At 33.2% G+C, this 17791-nt stretch overlaps 3 protein-coding genes across 6 annotated transcripts; 1 reads left to right on the top strand and 2 right to left on the bottom strand.

Annotated features, from left to right (window-relative positions):
- Window positions 1–1194: 1194 nt before the first annotated feature.
- Window positions 1195–3338, top strand: LOC109799321 (putative oxidoreductase At4g09670). The gene is made up of 2 exons (XM_020359866.3): window positions 1195–1757; window positions 2450–3338. Exons 1-2 carry the CDS (start codon window positions 1287–1289, stop codon window positions 3068–3070), a joined length of 1092 nt encoding a protein of 363 aa, XP_020215455.1. The 5' UTR covers window positions 1195–1286; the 3' UTR covers window positions 3071–3338.
- Window positions 3339–4573: 1235 nt separating this feature from the next.
- GEX1 (gamete expressed protein 1) lies at window positions 4574–9027 on the bottom strand. 2 transcript variants are annotated; one of them, XM_029270772.2, is made up of 7 exons: window positions 8897–9027; window positions 6652–7172; window positions 5982–6569; window positions 5777–5903; window positions 5501–5687; window positions 5277–5424; window positions 4574–5197 (listed from the first exon to the last, which is right to left on the bottom strand). In XM_029270772.2, the coding sequence occupies exons 2-7, from the start codon at window positions 7125–7127 to the stop codon at window positions 4942–4944; spliced, it is 1782 nt and encodes a 593-aa protein (XP_029126605.1). In that variant the 5' UTR covers window positions 7128–7172; window positions 8897–9027; the 3' UTR covers window positions 4574–4941. The 2 variants fall into 2 exon arrangements, with proteins under 2 accessions (XP_029126605.1, XP_020217211.1); XM_020361622.3 differs by lacking the exon at window positions 8897–9027 and adding an exon at window positions 8023–8834.
- A 1983-nt stretch (window positions 9028–11010) lies between these two features.
- LOC109797218 (zinc finger protein 4) lies at window positions 11011–14343 on the bottom strand. 3 transcript variants are annotated; one of them, XM_020357180.3, is made up of 2 exons: window positions 13906–14343; window positions 11011–12138 (listed from the first exon to the last, which is right to left on the bottom strand). In XM_020357180.3, exon 2 carries the CDS (start codon window positions 12047–12049, stop codon window positions 11273–11275), a length of 777 nt encoding a protein of 258 aa, XP_020212769.1. In that variant the 5' UTR covers window positions 12050–12138; window positions 13906–14343; the 3' UTR covers window positions 11011–11272. The 3 variants fall into 3 exon arrangements, with proteins under 3 accessions (XP_020212769.1, XP_020212777.1, XP_082927459.1); XM_020357188.3 differs by lacking the exon at window positions 13906–14343 and adding an exon at window positions 13661–13899; XM_083071333.1 differs by lacking the exon at window positions 13906–14343 and adding an exon at window positions 13132–13628.
- Between the last annotated feature and the right edge of the window lie 3448 nt (window positions 14344–17791).

Raw genomic sequence — 17791 nt, 5'->3', positions numbered from 1 at the left:
TTCATTTCATTAATATAAATTTTATAAATTTGATATATATATATATATATATATATATATATATATTAAAAACTTTTAATTAAATAATTAAATAATTAAAATTTAATGTAAAATATAAGTTATTGAATAATAAATTTACTTAAAATAAATGAATTTCTTCTCTTTTTCTCTCTCTATATTTTCTTAATATATATATATATATATATATATATATATATATATGTATATATATATTTAAAGTTAGAAAAATGTATACTTTCTAAAGTTTCTAAGTCAAACATCATGAACAATTCAAAATTTTAGTCTCATTTGTCACTTAACTCGAGTGCATATCTTCCGATCAAACATCATCTCATTTAAATGTTATAATCATTTTGATTTTGATAATGACTTGAGGATTATATTCCTTTCTAAATATGGATTGATGTTGTTAGTCATCCTCTTTATTTTTTAGACAAACTTGATGTTGATACTCAGTTTCAATACCACAATGATGATGTTAATATCTCCAATGAAAAAGGATCAAAATATTAATCACCAATATCTTGATGGGAGGTCCTTTTTACAATTCATAGAACTAATCCTACCATAATATATATAACTTGTTCATTAGCAAAAGTAAAATATTAATATGTTAGAAATTCTGCGAGATAAAATAGTGCTCTACTCATAGGTCATTCTCATAGCATGCCAAGAGGTTTTAAGTGATTGAAATATTAATTTATAGGAGAACACAATTCATTTCAACTTCTTATTTTCTTCTATAAATGCATGTATAAATTAATAAATTTACAATAAAAGTTGATATTTATATTACATATACTTTACACACAAAAAATTAATCAATTACGTACTAAAAATATGTTAATTATAATAAATTATGTTAGATGTTAAATTATACATCTTGTATGACAATAGCAGTTAACAACGATATAAAAGAATTGTTCTCCCAAAACTTATACACCGAAGTGTTTGGATCTTTGGATACTAGAGCCTCATAAACAATTACAAAAGCACAAAGACAAAACAAAAAACAAAATAAAGAGAATATGAGAAGAACAATGATAGGAATAAAAGAAATATTTGTTTATATGTGTAAATGTTTAAATCTTTTATAGAATTTGTAAGTTAGTGTTATTCAAATAAATAAATAAAAAAAAAAAAAGCATGACCCACCAACGATTTTTGTGGCAGCTACCTTAGCAGTTATCCAGAAGCAAGTGAAAGTAGTTAAGCAATGGCCATGGATTTGGATAGTTAACTTACGTGAATAGAAGAAACGCAACATGGACGACAACAGCATCAAAACGGTGCGTTTCGGCATCCTAGGCTGCGCCAACATCGCTCGGAAAGTGGCTCGAGCCATCGCTCTCGCCCCGAACGCCACTCTCTGCGCCATCGCCAGCCGTTCCAAGGAGAAGGCCGAGAAGTTCGCCGCCGAGAACGCCTTTCCGGCGAGCGTTAGGATTTACGGGAGCTACGATCAGGTGCTGGAGGACCCAGGCGTGGACGCCGTGTACGTCCCCCTCCCCACCGCTTTGCACGTGCGGTGGGCGGTTATGGCCGCCGCTAGAAACAAACACGTGCTGCTGGAGAAGCCCGTCGCTCTTCACGTGGCCGACCTTGATCGAATCCTCGAAGCCTTCGAATCCAACGGCGTCCAGTTCATGGACGGTAGCATGTGGTTGCATCACCCTAGAACTGCTCGCATTCAGAGCTTCTTATCTTCTTCTAACACCATTGGACCAATTCGTTTTGTGAGTATTCCATTTCACTTCATTGTTTGTAACGTTTTATTTAGTAACTCCACCACCACCTTCGAAAATCTCCGTTATGGAACATCCAATTTATGGAATCTTTTTAAGTCTACTACTATGAAGTTTTTAAGTCAACCAGTGAGTTACATCGTGCAAAAAGTGTTTAGTTGAAAAAGAATTATGAAAATCATGAAATAGTTACCCATTTGACTTAGTAATGAGATTTCATGCTACCTAATGTTTTAAGTCTGCCAACTAAGGACTAACGTATGTTTAAGGGACAATCAAGGACTAATCATTTTTAACAATCTATAATTAGATGATAAATTGAAAGAAATTTATATCTTCCGTGTATTACACAGAGAATTTGCATATACATTTTTCAACAAAAATTTTCTACTTTTGTTTCCTTATCCAGCATCTCGTTAACATGTGTATTTTTCGTTAGAATTTTAGGGTCATTTTTATTAAGTAAGAAATAAAAATTTAATTAAAATATATTGTTCTTACACCTTTATCTATATGTACGATAAATTTATTGTGTTTCTTAATAATTACTTTAAAATTCTAAAAAAGTCATGTTTAGAATGATTTCAAATTGACTTACTGTATAGAAGGCTCACCTTACATGAAAATTAAACTCTTGATAAATAAACTAAACTGACACATTTGTAATTTTCTTTGTTTTGAAGATCCACAGCACATCAACAATGCCAGCACCACCTGAGTTCCTGGAGAATGACATTAGAGTAAAGCCAGAGTTGGATGGTCTTGGTGCACTTGGTGACTTGGCCTGGTACTGCATTGGTGCTTCCTTGTGGGCAAAGGGCTACCAACTACCAACCTCTGTCACTGCTCTTCCTGATGTCACAAGGAACAACGCTGGAGTCATCTTGTCCATCACAGCCTCTTTGCTGTGGGACCAACCACACCAAACACTTGCAACCATTCACTGCTCGTTTCTTTCTCACACCTCCATGGACCTGGCCATATGTGGTTCCAATGGCTCTCTGCATCTCAGGGACTTCATAATCCCCTACCACGAGACTAGTGCTTCGTTTGACCTCACAGTTGGTGCCAAGTTTGTTGACCTTCACATTGGGTGGAACGTGAGACCAGAGGAAGTTCATGTGGCCACTGAGCTCCCACAAGAAGCTCTAATGGTGCAAGAGTTTTCTAGGCTTGCTGCAAGCATTAGAGATTGTGGGTCGCGACCCTCTACCAAGTGGCCTGAAATCAGTAGAAAAACTCAACTGGTAGTTGATGCAGTGAAGAAGTCCCTAGAGCTTGGCTGCAAACCTGTTTGCTTGTAGATGGTTACAAAGCATGTTGCCATTAATCAAACAAGTCCTTCATCAAACACCCTTAAGCTAGCAAAGTGTTTGTAAATTGGAATAGATAAGTCGCATAATGGTAGAGAAGCCATTTTTAAGAATTGATACCCCTAATTAGTTTCAAGCAGAGTGATTGTAACAAGAGACAGAGATCAATTTCAACTTTATCAGAATCCATATTTCAGGAAGTACTATTGAGGATGAGATTTGCCATAGGAATCAATAATTGCAAGTCAATTTCCGTTAATTTTAGTTTTTCAATTCAGTCGCTACTCGCCAGTAAACTTAATGAAAGAATAAGGAATTAAACTTTGGTTCAGTGTCGAACTGAACTGTCACTGATTAGGGGATGCTGATGTAGAGAGGTGTGGAAACTTTAGGAGAGAAATCATTACTTCGCTTCTGGATGAGTTACTATTAGGAAAAACAGAATTTATAAATTTGATGTTTGTGTAGGTTTATAATTTAAATTTCACAAAATTGATGCGAGCATTTGATTAATAGTTGGAGAGAATCTCAGTCCTACATGCTCCACAGTCTTGACACCCATGCAAGCTGACACCAGCCCTCTGACTAGTCTCAAGTGAACATTGCAACCACATGCTCTTTTGCTGCTCAGAAACATGGTGGTGGAAGACTAACATATCAATTGATGAACCTTACGAGAACCACGCTACAAAGCTAACCATTGTAGTTAGAGACTTAGAGAGTTCCGGACTGTTATGCACCGGGAGTTAAAACACACATACACATATCTCACATTGGTAAGATATTGTCCATTTAAGTCTAGCTCTCACGGCTTTGCTTTTGGATATCACCCAAAAGGCCTCTCAACTAATGAAAACAATCGTGTATATATAAATTCATGTCCAACCTCTTGTTTGAATGTTGTGGGATTTTGCTTGCATTCCAACAATCATCCCCTCAAATAAATAACCATGCTTTTACCCCTTTTCTAGCGAAAACCATCAGTTCACGAGTATATCCGATGGTGACCCATAAAGCGCCATCGTGAACGGAACTAAGAGGATACTTCTCCATATATGGATTCATTGTTAGGAAGACTTTTAATACAAAGAATCCTATACCCAGATCCACCTGGTAACTCCATCATACTCGTCGAGCCGGTCACCTGATCAGACTATTGGCTCTGATACCATTGTCCGAATTATCTTGGTTACTATTATATTTTATCCTTGTTGTAAGGCTAAAAGGCATTTGCATTAGATATTCCTCCTCGTTCAAAAATAAGAAACTTTTGAACTATCCATGGACATAAGTAAACATTGACTGAAGCACGTAGTGTGTCATCTTCTTTCTCTTAATCTCTTTCTTTTACATATTGTCATAACACGGACTTTATAAACCCCACACCAATATCCACCATGCTCCAAGGCCTTAACACACATGGGATGGGTGTGCACCGACTCTTTGACTAGTCTCAGGCATACATTGCAATGTTGGCATCACCACATGCTCTTTCACAGTTGAGAGACAAGGTGGAAGACTCTAATATATCAATTGATAAGAATTTCACTTTGATTCTAATATATCTGAATGAAGGTGCATAATTTTAGCAGAAATTCTGAGAAGTCAAATTACTCCTAAATCCTGATCACAACTAAAATCTCATGGATTCAAGTTATTGCAAGTTGTCAACTACATTTTATATTTATGTATATTTGTGTCTCCTCATTACATACCAACCTTCATATGTACTGAAATAATAAGTTACACGTACACTAGTAGTCTAATCATACATAATCCAGAACCATGAAACTAATTAGCGGAATCAAGTGAATTGCACTGATGACATCAAGTTCTAATTACTAAATTAGTGGTGGTAACAATCAATGAAAAAGACTGCGATGGCGTAGATTATAATTTTTCTTAGTTATCATTGAATTCTCTGCAACTTCTTCTGGAAGTATATAGTCAGGATCATCAAGGCAATTCACATCATCCGGTAAATCGGCATCAACCCATTGAGACCAATCCTCATCATAATCAGTATCCACGTCCCATAGCAACTCCTTTTGTTTTTGCATGCTGTTAACCTTGTTGATCAGAGTTTGCAGCATCTGATGGTTCAACGTTTCATAGTCCCTGTGCATGATTAACAAGCAATTCTATGAGATATCAAATTTACATTCGAATAGCCAACTTTTCATGCTTGTACACTTACTTGTATGTGCAAATGGCATGTAGAAGTTGAACTGAAGCAGCTGCCATGAAAAATAATCGAGCCATGTTTATTATCCAGGTTTGATGCTCAATGGTATCTCTTGTTAAACGAATAATGAGTACTTCCAATAAGAAAGTACCACAAAGCTCTGTAAACAGCGAATAATGTTTAGTCAATGATTAAGTAGAGGTTTATAAACCAAAAGAAAGGATTGGTATACGTACCCATATATAGGAACGGTCTGATATTGTATGTTTGCTTTGTACTAGTCAACATGAAGATGACAAAGATTGATATGGAATAAATGAAGAAAGCTTTGATCATTCTTGATTCAAGCAACAAGGCATTTTGCAAAGCAAAAATCCTGTCTAAAACATCAAACATGGTAGCCTGCTTTGATTCAAAAGATTCCTGTAAAGTAGAAATACAAATTCCTGGTTAAAAAACCAAACCCTTAAGAGTTCATATATAAAAGCAATAGTCTACAAGAAATTGCAAACCTGAGATGACAATATTGACTTAGAGTTTTCCATTAAACGATCATGAAATCCTTGAATCTGTTCCTGACGCTGAAGAAGCTCTTCATGTTGTCTATGCCCATATTCAGCAAAATATTGTAGGGTTTTCCTGCAATACACCAAGGAGCTCAACATTTTTCCTAATGTAATTTCTGAATTCAAATTTAAAGCAGTTAACTTTGTCTACCTGCTCTCTTCTAGTGCTTTTGATTGAAACTCAGTCAATGAGTTTAGGCCCTCAAGTGCTGTGGATTGCCCATCTAAAAGTTGCTGTTGCTTATCTAAGGAAATCCCAGCCATATTCCCAATATCTTCAGCTTTGCTTTGCAGGTTGTTCATCTTTGATGACATAGCATCTCCAACTTTAATTACCTCGTTTTCGATCTCAATGGCTTCATCTCTTAACTTTTCAATCTCTTTGCCCAAATAATTGTAAGAGTCTTTGAGCATTGCCACGCCATCCTCCAAATGTCTCTTCATATCCTCTTGCCCTTCTTGTAACTGTGATTGTGACAGTGCAATTTTTGTAGTTTGCTCGTAAACACTCTTTGAATGCAGTAATACAGAATCTATGTGACCTTCCAGATTTTTAGCAGTTTGAGCCACTAGTTGTGTGTGAGTACCAATTGAATCAAGAGAATCATGAATCTGTTGCGAGTCTTTTAATAGATGCTCTGATTTCTCTTCAATGCTATCTAACTTGTCCTCAACATACTGTGCAGAACTTTTTAATTCAGTCACAAGTCTCTGTGTTTCGTGTTTGAATGCATGTGCCCTGGAAAAGTATACAAAACTTTAGTCAAGTTGAGACAAACACAAGAAATGAAATATGATTTGGAAAAGGAAATTGACTTAACTGCAACTGATAACAAATGGTGTTGGTTTCAAGGTAGAATTCAAGGTAAACCTTATGGGCAAGGTCATCTAAGGTTCTTGCACATACAGCAATGGAGGATTTGGGGTCACAATGGGGAAAGGGAGATCTGCCAGAATCCCTCTGAAAGCAATCACTTAGGTGCCAAGCCAATCTAGACCTCTTCTCATCAACAGCCAAGATTTCAGAGCACCCAGCAAAAAGATGTTGATAAGCATTTTGCCAACACGAGTTTGAGCTAATCATTTTCTGCTTAGCATTATGTATTAACTTTGTTCCCTTTTGGTCGTTGAAGGCCTCAATAGAGAACTCAGCACTAGAACCTCTAAAATTGCCTTCATTGGCATAAGTCCTGTCACTAGAGGGAGTCTCCTTAGATGATGAAAACCAACCCCATGACTCACTTCTTAACAATAACGAGAGCAAAATAAAAACAAGAAGACAACTCCTATGATCCATTTGAGGATTTTATCAGAAGTTATGTCGAAGGAATGATGATTAACCCTGTATCAGACACATCATAAAATTAATCAACTTTTGCTACCAAAAACTAATATCTAGTGTTGCGTACAATCCCTACAAAATCACAACAAAAATAAAGAAGGAAACCTAGAATATATTGAAATGAATTGAGAAACTGAGACGTGCCATATAAAAATCACAACAAAAATAAAGAAGGAAACCTAGAATATATTGAAATGAATTGAGAAACTGAGACGTGCCATATAAGTTTGGCATGTCGAAATTAAGATATAAATTTGACCAACAAAGCAAAAGGTTGTTTTCAGTGCAGAAGACTACAAAATGTTTATTTGAGATAAGAAGGAAATAGAATAGTTTCTGGTTGGTTGCATATATATTATAAAGGGGTGTAACGTTAAACCAAGAATTGTGACTGTTGGTCCTGTTTTTAATATTACTATTTTCACTCCTAAATATTTTACACTCAGTTTTGTTTTAATTGCAAAATGGCATTTATTCTTTCCTAATTTACATTACTGGTTTGGTTTTTTTATGCAAAATCCATCCCCAACTTAGACCCTTTGATCGGATGTCTCGAACCTTAAGAATCAATTAAAGTCTGAACCCTGAACCAATCAACCATGTTCCATCGTGCCCTGTGAGTCTTCAAAAACATTAACTTAAGGGAAGAGAGTGATGAAGAATTGAATATGGCTTTAAATCTTACGGTGGCTTTCTAATTGCTGCAAAACTATTAAACGTAGTATTTGTTGTATTCTCTTTCCTTATTTAAGGCGGAAAACAAAATCACAATCTCCATGCTGGCTAGTATGCAGTATATGCACTTCATAATTAAATCGAGAGAGAATAAAAATTTATAAGGAAAGTCTACCTCTGCAGATCCTCTATTTTCCACAAGCTGAGTTGTTAGTGTGTCAATAATTTAATGTTTGGGTTATGCTTGAAAGGGATATATAAGGAAAGAGAAACTTGGGATTCAAGAAATATAAAGTCGGCACAAAGCAAAATTGAAGTTTTTACCAGGAAATTTTCTAATGTTTTTCTTCTTTTCTCCGAACACGTCACAATCAGTAGCAAATCACAAGAAAGAATATATCATAGTTTTGAAAATCAGATAATCCATTAAATATTTTACAACTTCACATCATGAAAGGGATCGTATCATCCTCTACGAAAATATAGGACCGAAAAATAGAAAACAAAAAAATAACTTTTTTTAATAAAATAAAGTGAAATTAGCGACAACAGATGAATTACATCAAATACTATCAACGATTTCCAAACAAAGCCAAATCAAAACCAGAAATTATTAAAAACTAAATCTGTCGTATCCCATTATGCTATCACTGACACGATGTTAGAATCTGGATTTTGATAAGAGTAAATTAATATTGCTTAACTATTGCACCGTTTTGCTCCGGCAAGGAGAAACTGCCAGAACGAAAACCAAGAAGAACGAAGTGGCAATGAAAGTTTGAAACGAAGCACGAATGAACAAATTTAAAGTCACGTAGCAAAAATTCAAGTAAATGAATGAGTGAATGACACACACAAATGAAACAAAACTAAAGACTAAATTTCACTTCTTGTGTAATGTGTATAATGCACGTAACAATCACAAAGTGGCATGCACTTTTAAAAAAAACTATATGTTATAAAATGAAGCACCAAAAATAAAGTTAAACAAAATAAAAACATTGTATGTGCTGTTATTATCACAAATACAGAGACAGGGGGAGAAAAACCTTAGAGTGAAAACGGTGCGTTTCACGTTTGAATATGTGCTGTTATTATCACAAATACAGAGACAGGGGGAGAAAAACCTTAGAGTGAAAACGGTGCGTTTCACGTTTGAAACATCGTGAAATTGAAACAGTCAACCTTATATAGGAGGAAGTAAACAGTCAACCTTATATAGGAGGAAGTAAACCATGGGATACAACTCTTGCCCGCTGGAAAGGAATAAACGAAAAAAACGCTGCGTTTAGTCAGAAAAGGCGCGTAACCGTTGCCATCTGTTTCAAGCTTGCTCATGAAGCTGAAGCATATTATGGTAGGATGGTCATCACATATTCAATTATAATAACTAGTTAATTACTCATCGTTTTTTTTATATTAATTGTAAAAGAAATACACGTTTTATTATTATTATTATTTTTTGTTTATTATTAAAACTAGTGTGATGTACGAGACAAAGTAGTTGAAAGAATAATACAATATGTTGTAATAATAAATTTAAAATGTAAATATAAAAGTTGAAAAAATAATGAGAGATAATTCCTAAATCATAAACTTATTAAAAATTTAAAAGTCATGAATTTTTTTTAGTTATATATATAGAGAAACTTTGTCATTCTTGATCAAACTTTACTTATCTTCAATTGAGTTGAATTAATTTAAGGGAAAGTCTTAAAATAATACTACAAAAATAACATATATACATATATATATATATATATATATATATAGGGAGCATATTAAGTGAGAGAGAATTTATTATGAGAGATAAGAGGGTTAAAATTAACCCTTAAATTAATCAAGTGAGAGAAAATTTGAGATTTAATCAAGTGAGAGAAAATTAATCTAAAGGTTATATTTTAACCCTCCCATCTCTCATAATAAATTCTCTCACTTAATATGTTCTCTATATATATATATATAGAAACTTTTTTAAATGTGTTAAGAGAGAAATTCAACCAAAGATGATCGGTCGATAAAAATTTATTATCAACAAAATCAGTAAATTTTCTCTACCAATATAACATAATTATTATAAATAAATAAAAAGTTGGTTAGACAATCATGACCATCTTCAACATCATTCATACAAGTCTAGTAGTGTTGAGAATAATTAGTTTGTTAAAAGTATCTTTTAATTTATTACTAATTTGAAAGGTTATTACATATGCTCTCTAAAATGGAGTAGTTATACATTATTATTATATCTTTTATCAATCAATTACAAAATAATTTTCTATACTACTCCTTTATTTTATTTTGAAATTTGTGATGCATGACCATAATTCCTTGGTGTTACTTATATTTTTCCTTAGTCTCCTTCATCTCATATTTTTAAAGATAACAAATAAATCCATTTGTCCATCATCCATCCAATTCAGTCATTACAATAAAATAAATAATAGGTCAAATTCAATTCATTCATTTAATTTTATGGATGATTGGTGATTCATTCACTATTTTTCAAAATTCATTGAAGTACAATATCAGATATTTATTGAATTAAGATTTTAAAATACTATTTTGATATAAAACAATCTTGTGAATTTCAAAAAAAACTTTATAAAAATCTAATGACTTATACAAAAAAGATAGAGAAATAAAATACTTTAAAAATAAAAATTATTTAATTTTAAAACATTACTTTATTGGATATTCATCCATAAAAAAAATTGTTAATAGATAGATTGAATGGATTTTTTTTCTTTAAATGGATTGAATTTTTATATAAATTTTTAACAGATCTAAATGAAATAATAAATTCTTTTTGTCTAATTTATTATAATTCGTTTAAAAAAATTATTCAATCTATCAATTTGTCACCATATTTCTAATATCTAGGAGTATTATCCAACTCTGTCATTATCAAAATGAGACTGAAAGTCCAATCTGAACCAACTTAGATTCGTTGTTCTGCTTCTTGTGCGTTATCTGTTGCTTTATCTTTCTTGGTTTGGTAAAAATTGTGATATACCATGTCAAAGAGTGCAATTTCATTTGTCGATGAGTCCTGACCAACTCCAGGTTGCTATTGCTAGCTTCTAGATATCCGTGATTACTTGAGCAATGAGCACATATCACATTTCTTAGAAGATATATATTTAGAAACGTCAATTTACAGTAGACAAAAAACATAATTTATATGCCAAACACAGAACCTTCAAACTTGTCCTCCAGGAGTAATTATACAATAGCACATACAGTGCAAAACACCAAAGCAAGGATTTGTAAGAGAAAACTGAAGAATTAAAATTACACGAGATCCAGCAAGTTCAATGACATTGGTCAATCTGGCACCATTGCCTTGCATGCATGTCCTGCTGTACAAAAATATAACAAATAAAACAGACAACTAGATGCCAGAAATGTGCCAAATAACCCCGTCAAAGCTTCAATGTTAACTCAGGTGTTGAGTTCTCTATGTCAACCGGTGGATTGACCCCAATAAAACTCAAATTTGAACTTCCACTTGGTGTGAAATTTTCATGAGTATGGCCTCCTTCAGAGGGAACCTGATGGTAACTACCTTGCCACAACAATTCTGCCTCATCCTCCTCCAAGAATATTGGAAGACCAATATATCCTTGCTCAAATCTTGCACTGCTTTTCATCTCAGGAGGTCTTATTGTTGGTGAAAAACCATGGTGCAGTGAAGAGTGTGCCTTTATCCCTAAGGACCTCAAAGAACCATGAAGAGGAAGAGATGCTAGACTTGCATACCTCTCAGAGAAAAACCCCATCCGCAAAGCTCTCTTTGCCAATGTTCTTTCTCTCTTGTGTGCATTCTGGTGGCCACCAAGAGCCTGCGAGCTGAAAAACTTGCGCTTGCAGTAATTGCAAGAGAAAACTCGCGGGTTGGTTGCTGAAGTAGTTTGAGAGGGAGGATCATTGCTGCTCTCACTAGTGCTGGAGAATGAGAGTCCTGTTGAATCTCTAACCACTATGTCATTGTTGTTGAAGTTGAGAGTTAAGTCTAGAGAGATTCCATCTGAATGGAGATGAAGTTCAATTGGATTAGTGGCATTGGAAGAGTTGGTGAGGTTGTCAATACAAGGAGCAGCAGAGGTTTCTTGAATAGATATATTGGAAGCAACCTGGCTGCTAACTTCAGATTCATATTCTGCTGAGGCCACCACTTCAAGATCAAAGTTTTGTTTCATGACTTGCTAAGTTTCAAGCTAATTAACCGAGTACGTGCAGCAATCCACCATCAGAATAAGATCCACTTAAGAGATTGAACTGTTTGGTCCTGCAACGAAAATCCAATAGTTAACATTTAGTAACCATCATAACAAGAAATTCTAAATTCTTGAGTCAGTTCAACCACATTCATAATTTTACAGGCCTCTAATCTGACTTGAAAGAATATAAAAATGCTCATTTGTGTTGGTATTTGATGCTGTGGAAGATTATTAGTTATCCAGCTTGGGGGAAAAAAACAAACATGCTATGCTTTATCTTTTCCTTTGTGGAAGAGGATTAGTGGTTGCAGGCTGGCACAGATACACGTTTTCATTGACATGGAAATGATGGCATGTGCTGTGATTCAAGTGCCTTGATAAGTGCACTTTCTGCTGAAAAAGCATTTGTACTAGGCACTTTCTTTGCTTGTTTTGCAATATGTTGGCCTACCTAAATCGTAAAAGAAGAAGGCACTATAATCTAACATTAGTACATGATTTAAAATTTTTGGATTATTGGTTGAAGCCTGAAGGCAGAATGTAAGCTGAAAACCATTAGTATATCATCTTGTTACTAACAATTGGGACACATCAATGACAACCACGTAATGGTAAACATCTACAAAACCAGTTTCCTTTTCTTCTTACCTACCTCAGTTTTTGCCAATGTAACTCAAGTAGAACTAATATCTATTGAATTTTTTATTTGACCTATGGTAAATCTGAAATCAAATACAATGGTCAGATATTTTCTTTAATTATTTTCTAAAGCAAAACAATCCATTATTAGTCTTTGACCGTGAGATCAAATATTAGCAAGTGCAATACCAATTAATTACACTCTTCCTAAGCAAGGTATGCGGATCTTATCTTATGTTGCTGCTTGCTGGGATACCACTATCTTTAGCCTATTCTGCTATTTTAGGCTCTTCTAAGAAGAAAAAAAATAATACAAGAATCCTAAATGTATTATTGAAATTAATGTCGAGCTATACATCTAGTCAGAGTGGAAAATCCCACTGAACTCTTCATGCAAGGAACTGTTCCATATTGAATCTTACCGATATATGTTTGTTATCTGGCCCACTCTTTTGTATGTATGAGAAATTCTGGAATAAGTAGCAAGGAGACATGCCATGAATTATAAGTTGACCAATAAATAGTGAATTTACATTCACCTTGGTCTGACTATTATCAAGGATCCATGAAATCAAATCCCTAGTTTAATTAGTAACAACCTACTCACTTATGATCTAAAATCTATCTGGAATCTGTATTGAAGATTTTCTAAGCATACATTTCTAAGAACCAAAACACTGATGAGACTGAACACTGACAAATTTGATAAAGATTGTACGCTCCCAGTTTAAATTCGTACACTATCAGTTTGCAATTGTAAGGTAACATTGAATGACAGTAAAAGATAGTGATTGAATAACTACCATGCTATTGTTAGCACACAGGACAAAGAAAAACCAAAATATAAAATATTGAGGAATAACAACTTGTGCATATGCCAAGTCAGAATTACATGCAGATACTTGTTTCATTTTTCTTCAATGCTAATTCTAGGAGGGAAAGAAAAATTACTTTTTATAGTTTTGAGAGGAAAGTCACTTTAGAATTTGGTGATGGGGTAAATAAGGCAAAACTAGAGCAAAGAAGGGTTGATGGAACGTTTGAAGGTAGGAGATCCAGAATACATGTAGTCTTTCCAGTGATTCAAACCAGTGTATAGAAACCAAGAAAGAGACTAAAGACAAGGAGAAAACCAAAGCAAGAAGACAAACAGCAGTTGAGTACAGGGATGAGACAGTAAAAGAGTATCACATAACCTCTCTCAAGTTTTAAGATCAAGTTAAAGTGGCTTGCTTCTGGGATCACCAATAAACTGCTTTGGAATTGGAGACACGAAGTGTTTCCGTTGTTGCTTCTCTTGGTGTGGTTGATCATGAGAAGACAAAACAAGTCTAAGTGGTTTTCATGTTCCTTAAACACTAATAGAGGGTAAAGTGAGTTTTATTGTCGTAACATTAAAAAACAATTTAAGTGAAAAGGAATGAAAATAAAGAAAGAGTAAATAGAGAGAGAGAGAGATGGTGGGTGTTTAATTATGGGAAAGCAAAGGTGAGATGGGGGGGACAGAGAAATCAGAGGAAAAGGTATTGGGAAAAACAAAATTTAAAGAGAGAAAAAGAGTATGATGAAAAATGGTATACTTAAAAAATTTTGGTAGAATTTAGAGCTTTTTAGAGAAAGCAAATATCTGCTTGCTTCCGTGAGATGTAAAAAGTTGAAAGTATCGAACAAGTTGGTTGATTGAACATAGTATGAGAAAGAAGTAAGAACAGGTTAACAGTGTAGTCATTATTCCCACCAAAGATTCTCTTGTCTCACTTTTTCTGTGTGGCCCACTTCAAAAGTGCTTCAGAATTCAGATAACTCCATAATGCATGGGGTCGGGTCGCCTTTCATAGTTTCACGTCCATAATCCATCTATCACGTCCAGTTTCTTTGTAACATTGTTTCTTTATCCCATTTTTTAACAATTCAGCACATGTCCTTACCTTACCCAGGTTGCGTTTCTAACTCACTCCAGTACTACCTTCGCCACCCAAATTTTTATCCTTATCCTCACTACTTAAAAGCCTTTGCTCCACCAAATCAAACAAACTCAAATATATGTTTTAGATTGCTCAATTGGTTACTTCACTATGCTGCTTCAACGTGCAAAACTTCTTTCATATCGAGTTCTATTTTTATAAATTAAAAAATATATATTTAATTGTCTATGAGGTTGATGGAAAAATATAGAAGTAATATGATATAAGTACCCGCAATATGAAGAAAAAAAAATGAATTGTTTTTAGTAAAATGATAGATAAAAGATTTCATCTCATAATTGTTGAACATGGAGCTAAAGATTTGTTAAAAAATCTTAGAACTTTTACTTAATAATTAGTTAAAGTTTAAAAATACTTAATTCGATCCAAAATTTTATTTGTCAAATTAAAAATTAATAAAAAATTTCATTTTTGACGTTAAATTTTTTTTTTGAATAAATATATTTATCAAAATAAGATTTTGATGGTAATTGTGATTTAATTGAGTTTTTTTTTCTTCATATATTGACACTTTATCCTTTCATTTTCAGTAGGATTTTTTTTTATTGAGATAATTTTTTCCTTATACAAACAAAAATTCTCCAACCTTTCATTTTCTAATCAAAATTTGACGAACACTTTTTTACGAGGAACGTGCATCAATCTCGTCTTTTCTTCGTACTTTAAAGATTTCCAAACAACTGAAGGATCTGCTGTCGTGCTTTCCTTCTGTCCACAATTCTTCCATCTATTTTTTTCAATTAAACCAAACAAAACGTAAATATGACATTTCTATATTTCTATACTATTATATATAGTAGTGATTTTTTCTTTTTTAACTTTTCTGGTTTCTTCTTTTTAGTATCATTGTATTTCTATAATTATCTAATTAAAGCACTCACCCTCCTTAGTCAACTATTACGTAATTTATATTATCTCTATTCTTATTTTTTAAAAAAATAATATAGAAACACTTCCACTAATATATAAAAAAATTAAAATGAGTAAACTTTTAGTATCCAATTATTTGTTATTTTAAAAAAAAAATTAGTTTCTCATAAAATATGTTTTATAAACACAAATATGAAGACGGATACTCCATCCAAATGGACCAAATCCTCCCTCCCTATTGACATCCTACTCCTGCCCTTCAATTTCAAGATGACAATTTGTAATGCAGCAACAATTGATGGATGAAAATTTTATTTTCTTTAGAAGGTGGGGAAGAGAAATATTAATTTATTCAAGAGTAAAGCATGGTTCAAGTTGCTAAATAGTCACAAGTACACTTTGGCCACTCTAATTTCAAATAATTTTACATTGCAAAGCACGCACCATTAGAACAAGGATTTCAAAATGTGTGATTCTTTCATGGAAAAGGACAACAATTTAAACCACTACATATATTATATAGGATTAGGAAGGCAAGTTGACACATAAGATTCATTAGCATAAAGAGACTGAAGGGGATGTCATGGCCCTCAACTCCCTCATTAAACTCACATTTTTGGAGGTGAAGATAATGGCATGGTCCATTATTCCAAGCACGAAATTATAGAATCATGATGGTCATAGGTCCCTTTTTCTTCCTTTGATTATCGATTTCAGCAACGCTAGTTGTCATTTTATTGCTTCTGACATACTTTGGAAAGTGGAAACAAATGGGTCTCACAAAATCCATCATACTATGCTACCCAACAATGCCAACATTCATAACCTTCATATAAATATGTGAAACTTGTCATGTCACCATCTTTATATCTTTTTTTAAATCATATAACCAAAGTTTTAAAAATAATTTTTTCTTTCTTTAAATTATTTTTTTTTTATAATTGAGACAGGAGAAAATTTATATCAACCTTGACATGTTTCAATTCCACGCACAAATGTTTTTGTTATGAAATGGTAATGGGCAAAACAAGCGTAAGTAATAGTCTTTGCCACCCGTTCATGTTCATATGGTATAAGTATTCATTTAGTCAATATTTATAAATTATATATATATGAGTGCTTACTGTCCATATAATTTTCATCTAAAACAGTTCTTACCCAATTTGTAGCTGCAAATAGTTGCTCCAAACAACCTTTAAGGTATGTGTTGTAACTCATCAATTATATAATTTCCACTTCACATTCACCCTAATTTAAAAATAAAAAAATATGTGCAAGTATTATCATCTCAACTATGGACAGGGCCGACCCAAAATTAAACTATAAGTCTACTCAAAGAAAAAAAATTCCATTAATTTTTATATAAGAAGAGTCACATCTTTTTAAATAAAAAATCTCATATGTTTTAGCATATATTTTTTTATTCAATGAAAAAGTTTAATCAAAGTTTACTTTAGGCTTCATTTATGACTTGCAACCGCTGGTGCCTTGATTGATGTGTCGAGTAAGAATGTAAGATGAAGAATCGAAGATAGACTCTCCCATGTTGGGCCAGATGAATTGTACCCCCATTTGGCCCACGAAGCAGAAGACACATTTCCTACATCCAGTTGAACCTGAAATCTGGCCCAATACCGTTTGGCTGTGCTGTGACAAATGACAATCGAATATAACATAAATTAAGGGCATTGAAACCAAATATATTCTAATCCTCATGTAACGTCAGTGTAAAATTTTAACTAATAAAAAATTATGATTTGTATGACTTTTAAAATAATTGTTGTAAAAGTAAATAAATTTACTATGCATGTTGATTTATGATAGGATTTCACTTTAAAACTATTCTATTCTGTCAATGTATAGCTTTTTTTTTCTTCTCAATATTCTAAGTAGCATGAAAATTTGGATAAAATATAGATTCGAATCTTGTTTTCTCATTATAAAAAAAACGAAAATAAAATACCCTATTTGTTTCAAGTTTCAACTCAAAGTGTAGTCCATTTTCATACTCCATATTAAAGCCCGTACCAATTTATTTTAAGGATTGGAGCTGCCAAAAAGTTCGAATTCAAAGGCCCGTAACAACCTTGTCACAACATGTATTTTTTTTAATAAAATTTATAATGATTTTAAAAAATCGTAAAGAAATGGTTTTAATTAATAAAATGCTACATGATATAATATTAAATATATTTCGAAGATAATTATTTTTTATATATGATGAGCA

The sequence above is a fragment of the Cajanus cajan genome, chromosome 3 (genome assembly GCF_000230855.2).
Source record: "Cajanus cajan strain Asha chromosome 3, NIPB_CcT2T_4, whole genome shotgun sequence".
NCBI lineage: Eukaryota > Viridiplantae > Streptophyta > Magnoliopsida > Fabales > Fabaceae > Cajanus > Cajanus cajan.
The sequence above is the reverse complement of the archived record's forward strand: the minus strand, read 5'-3'. Positions and strand labels throughout refer to the sequence as shown.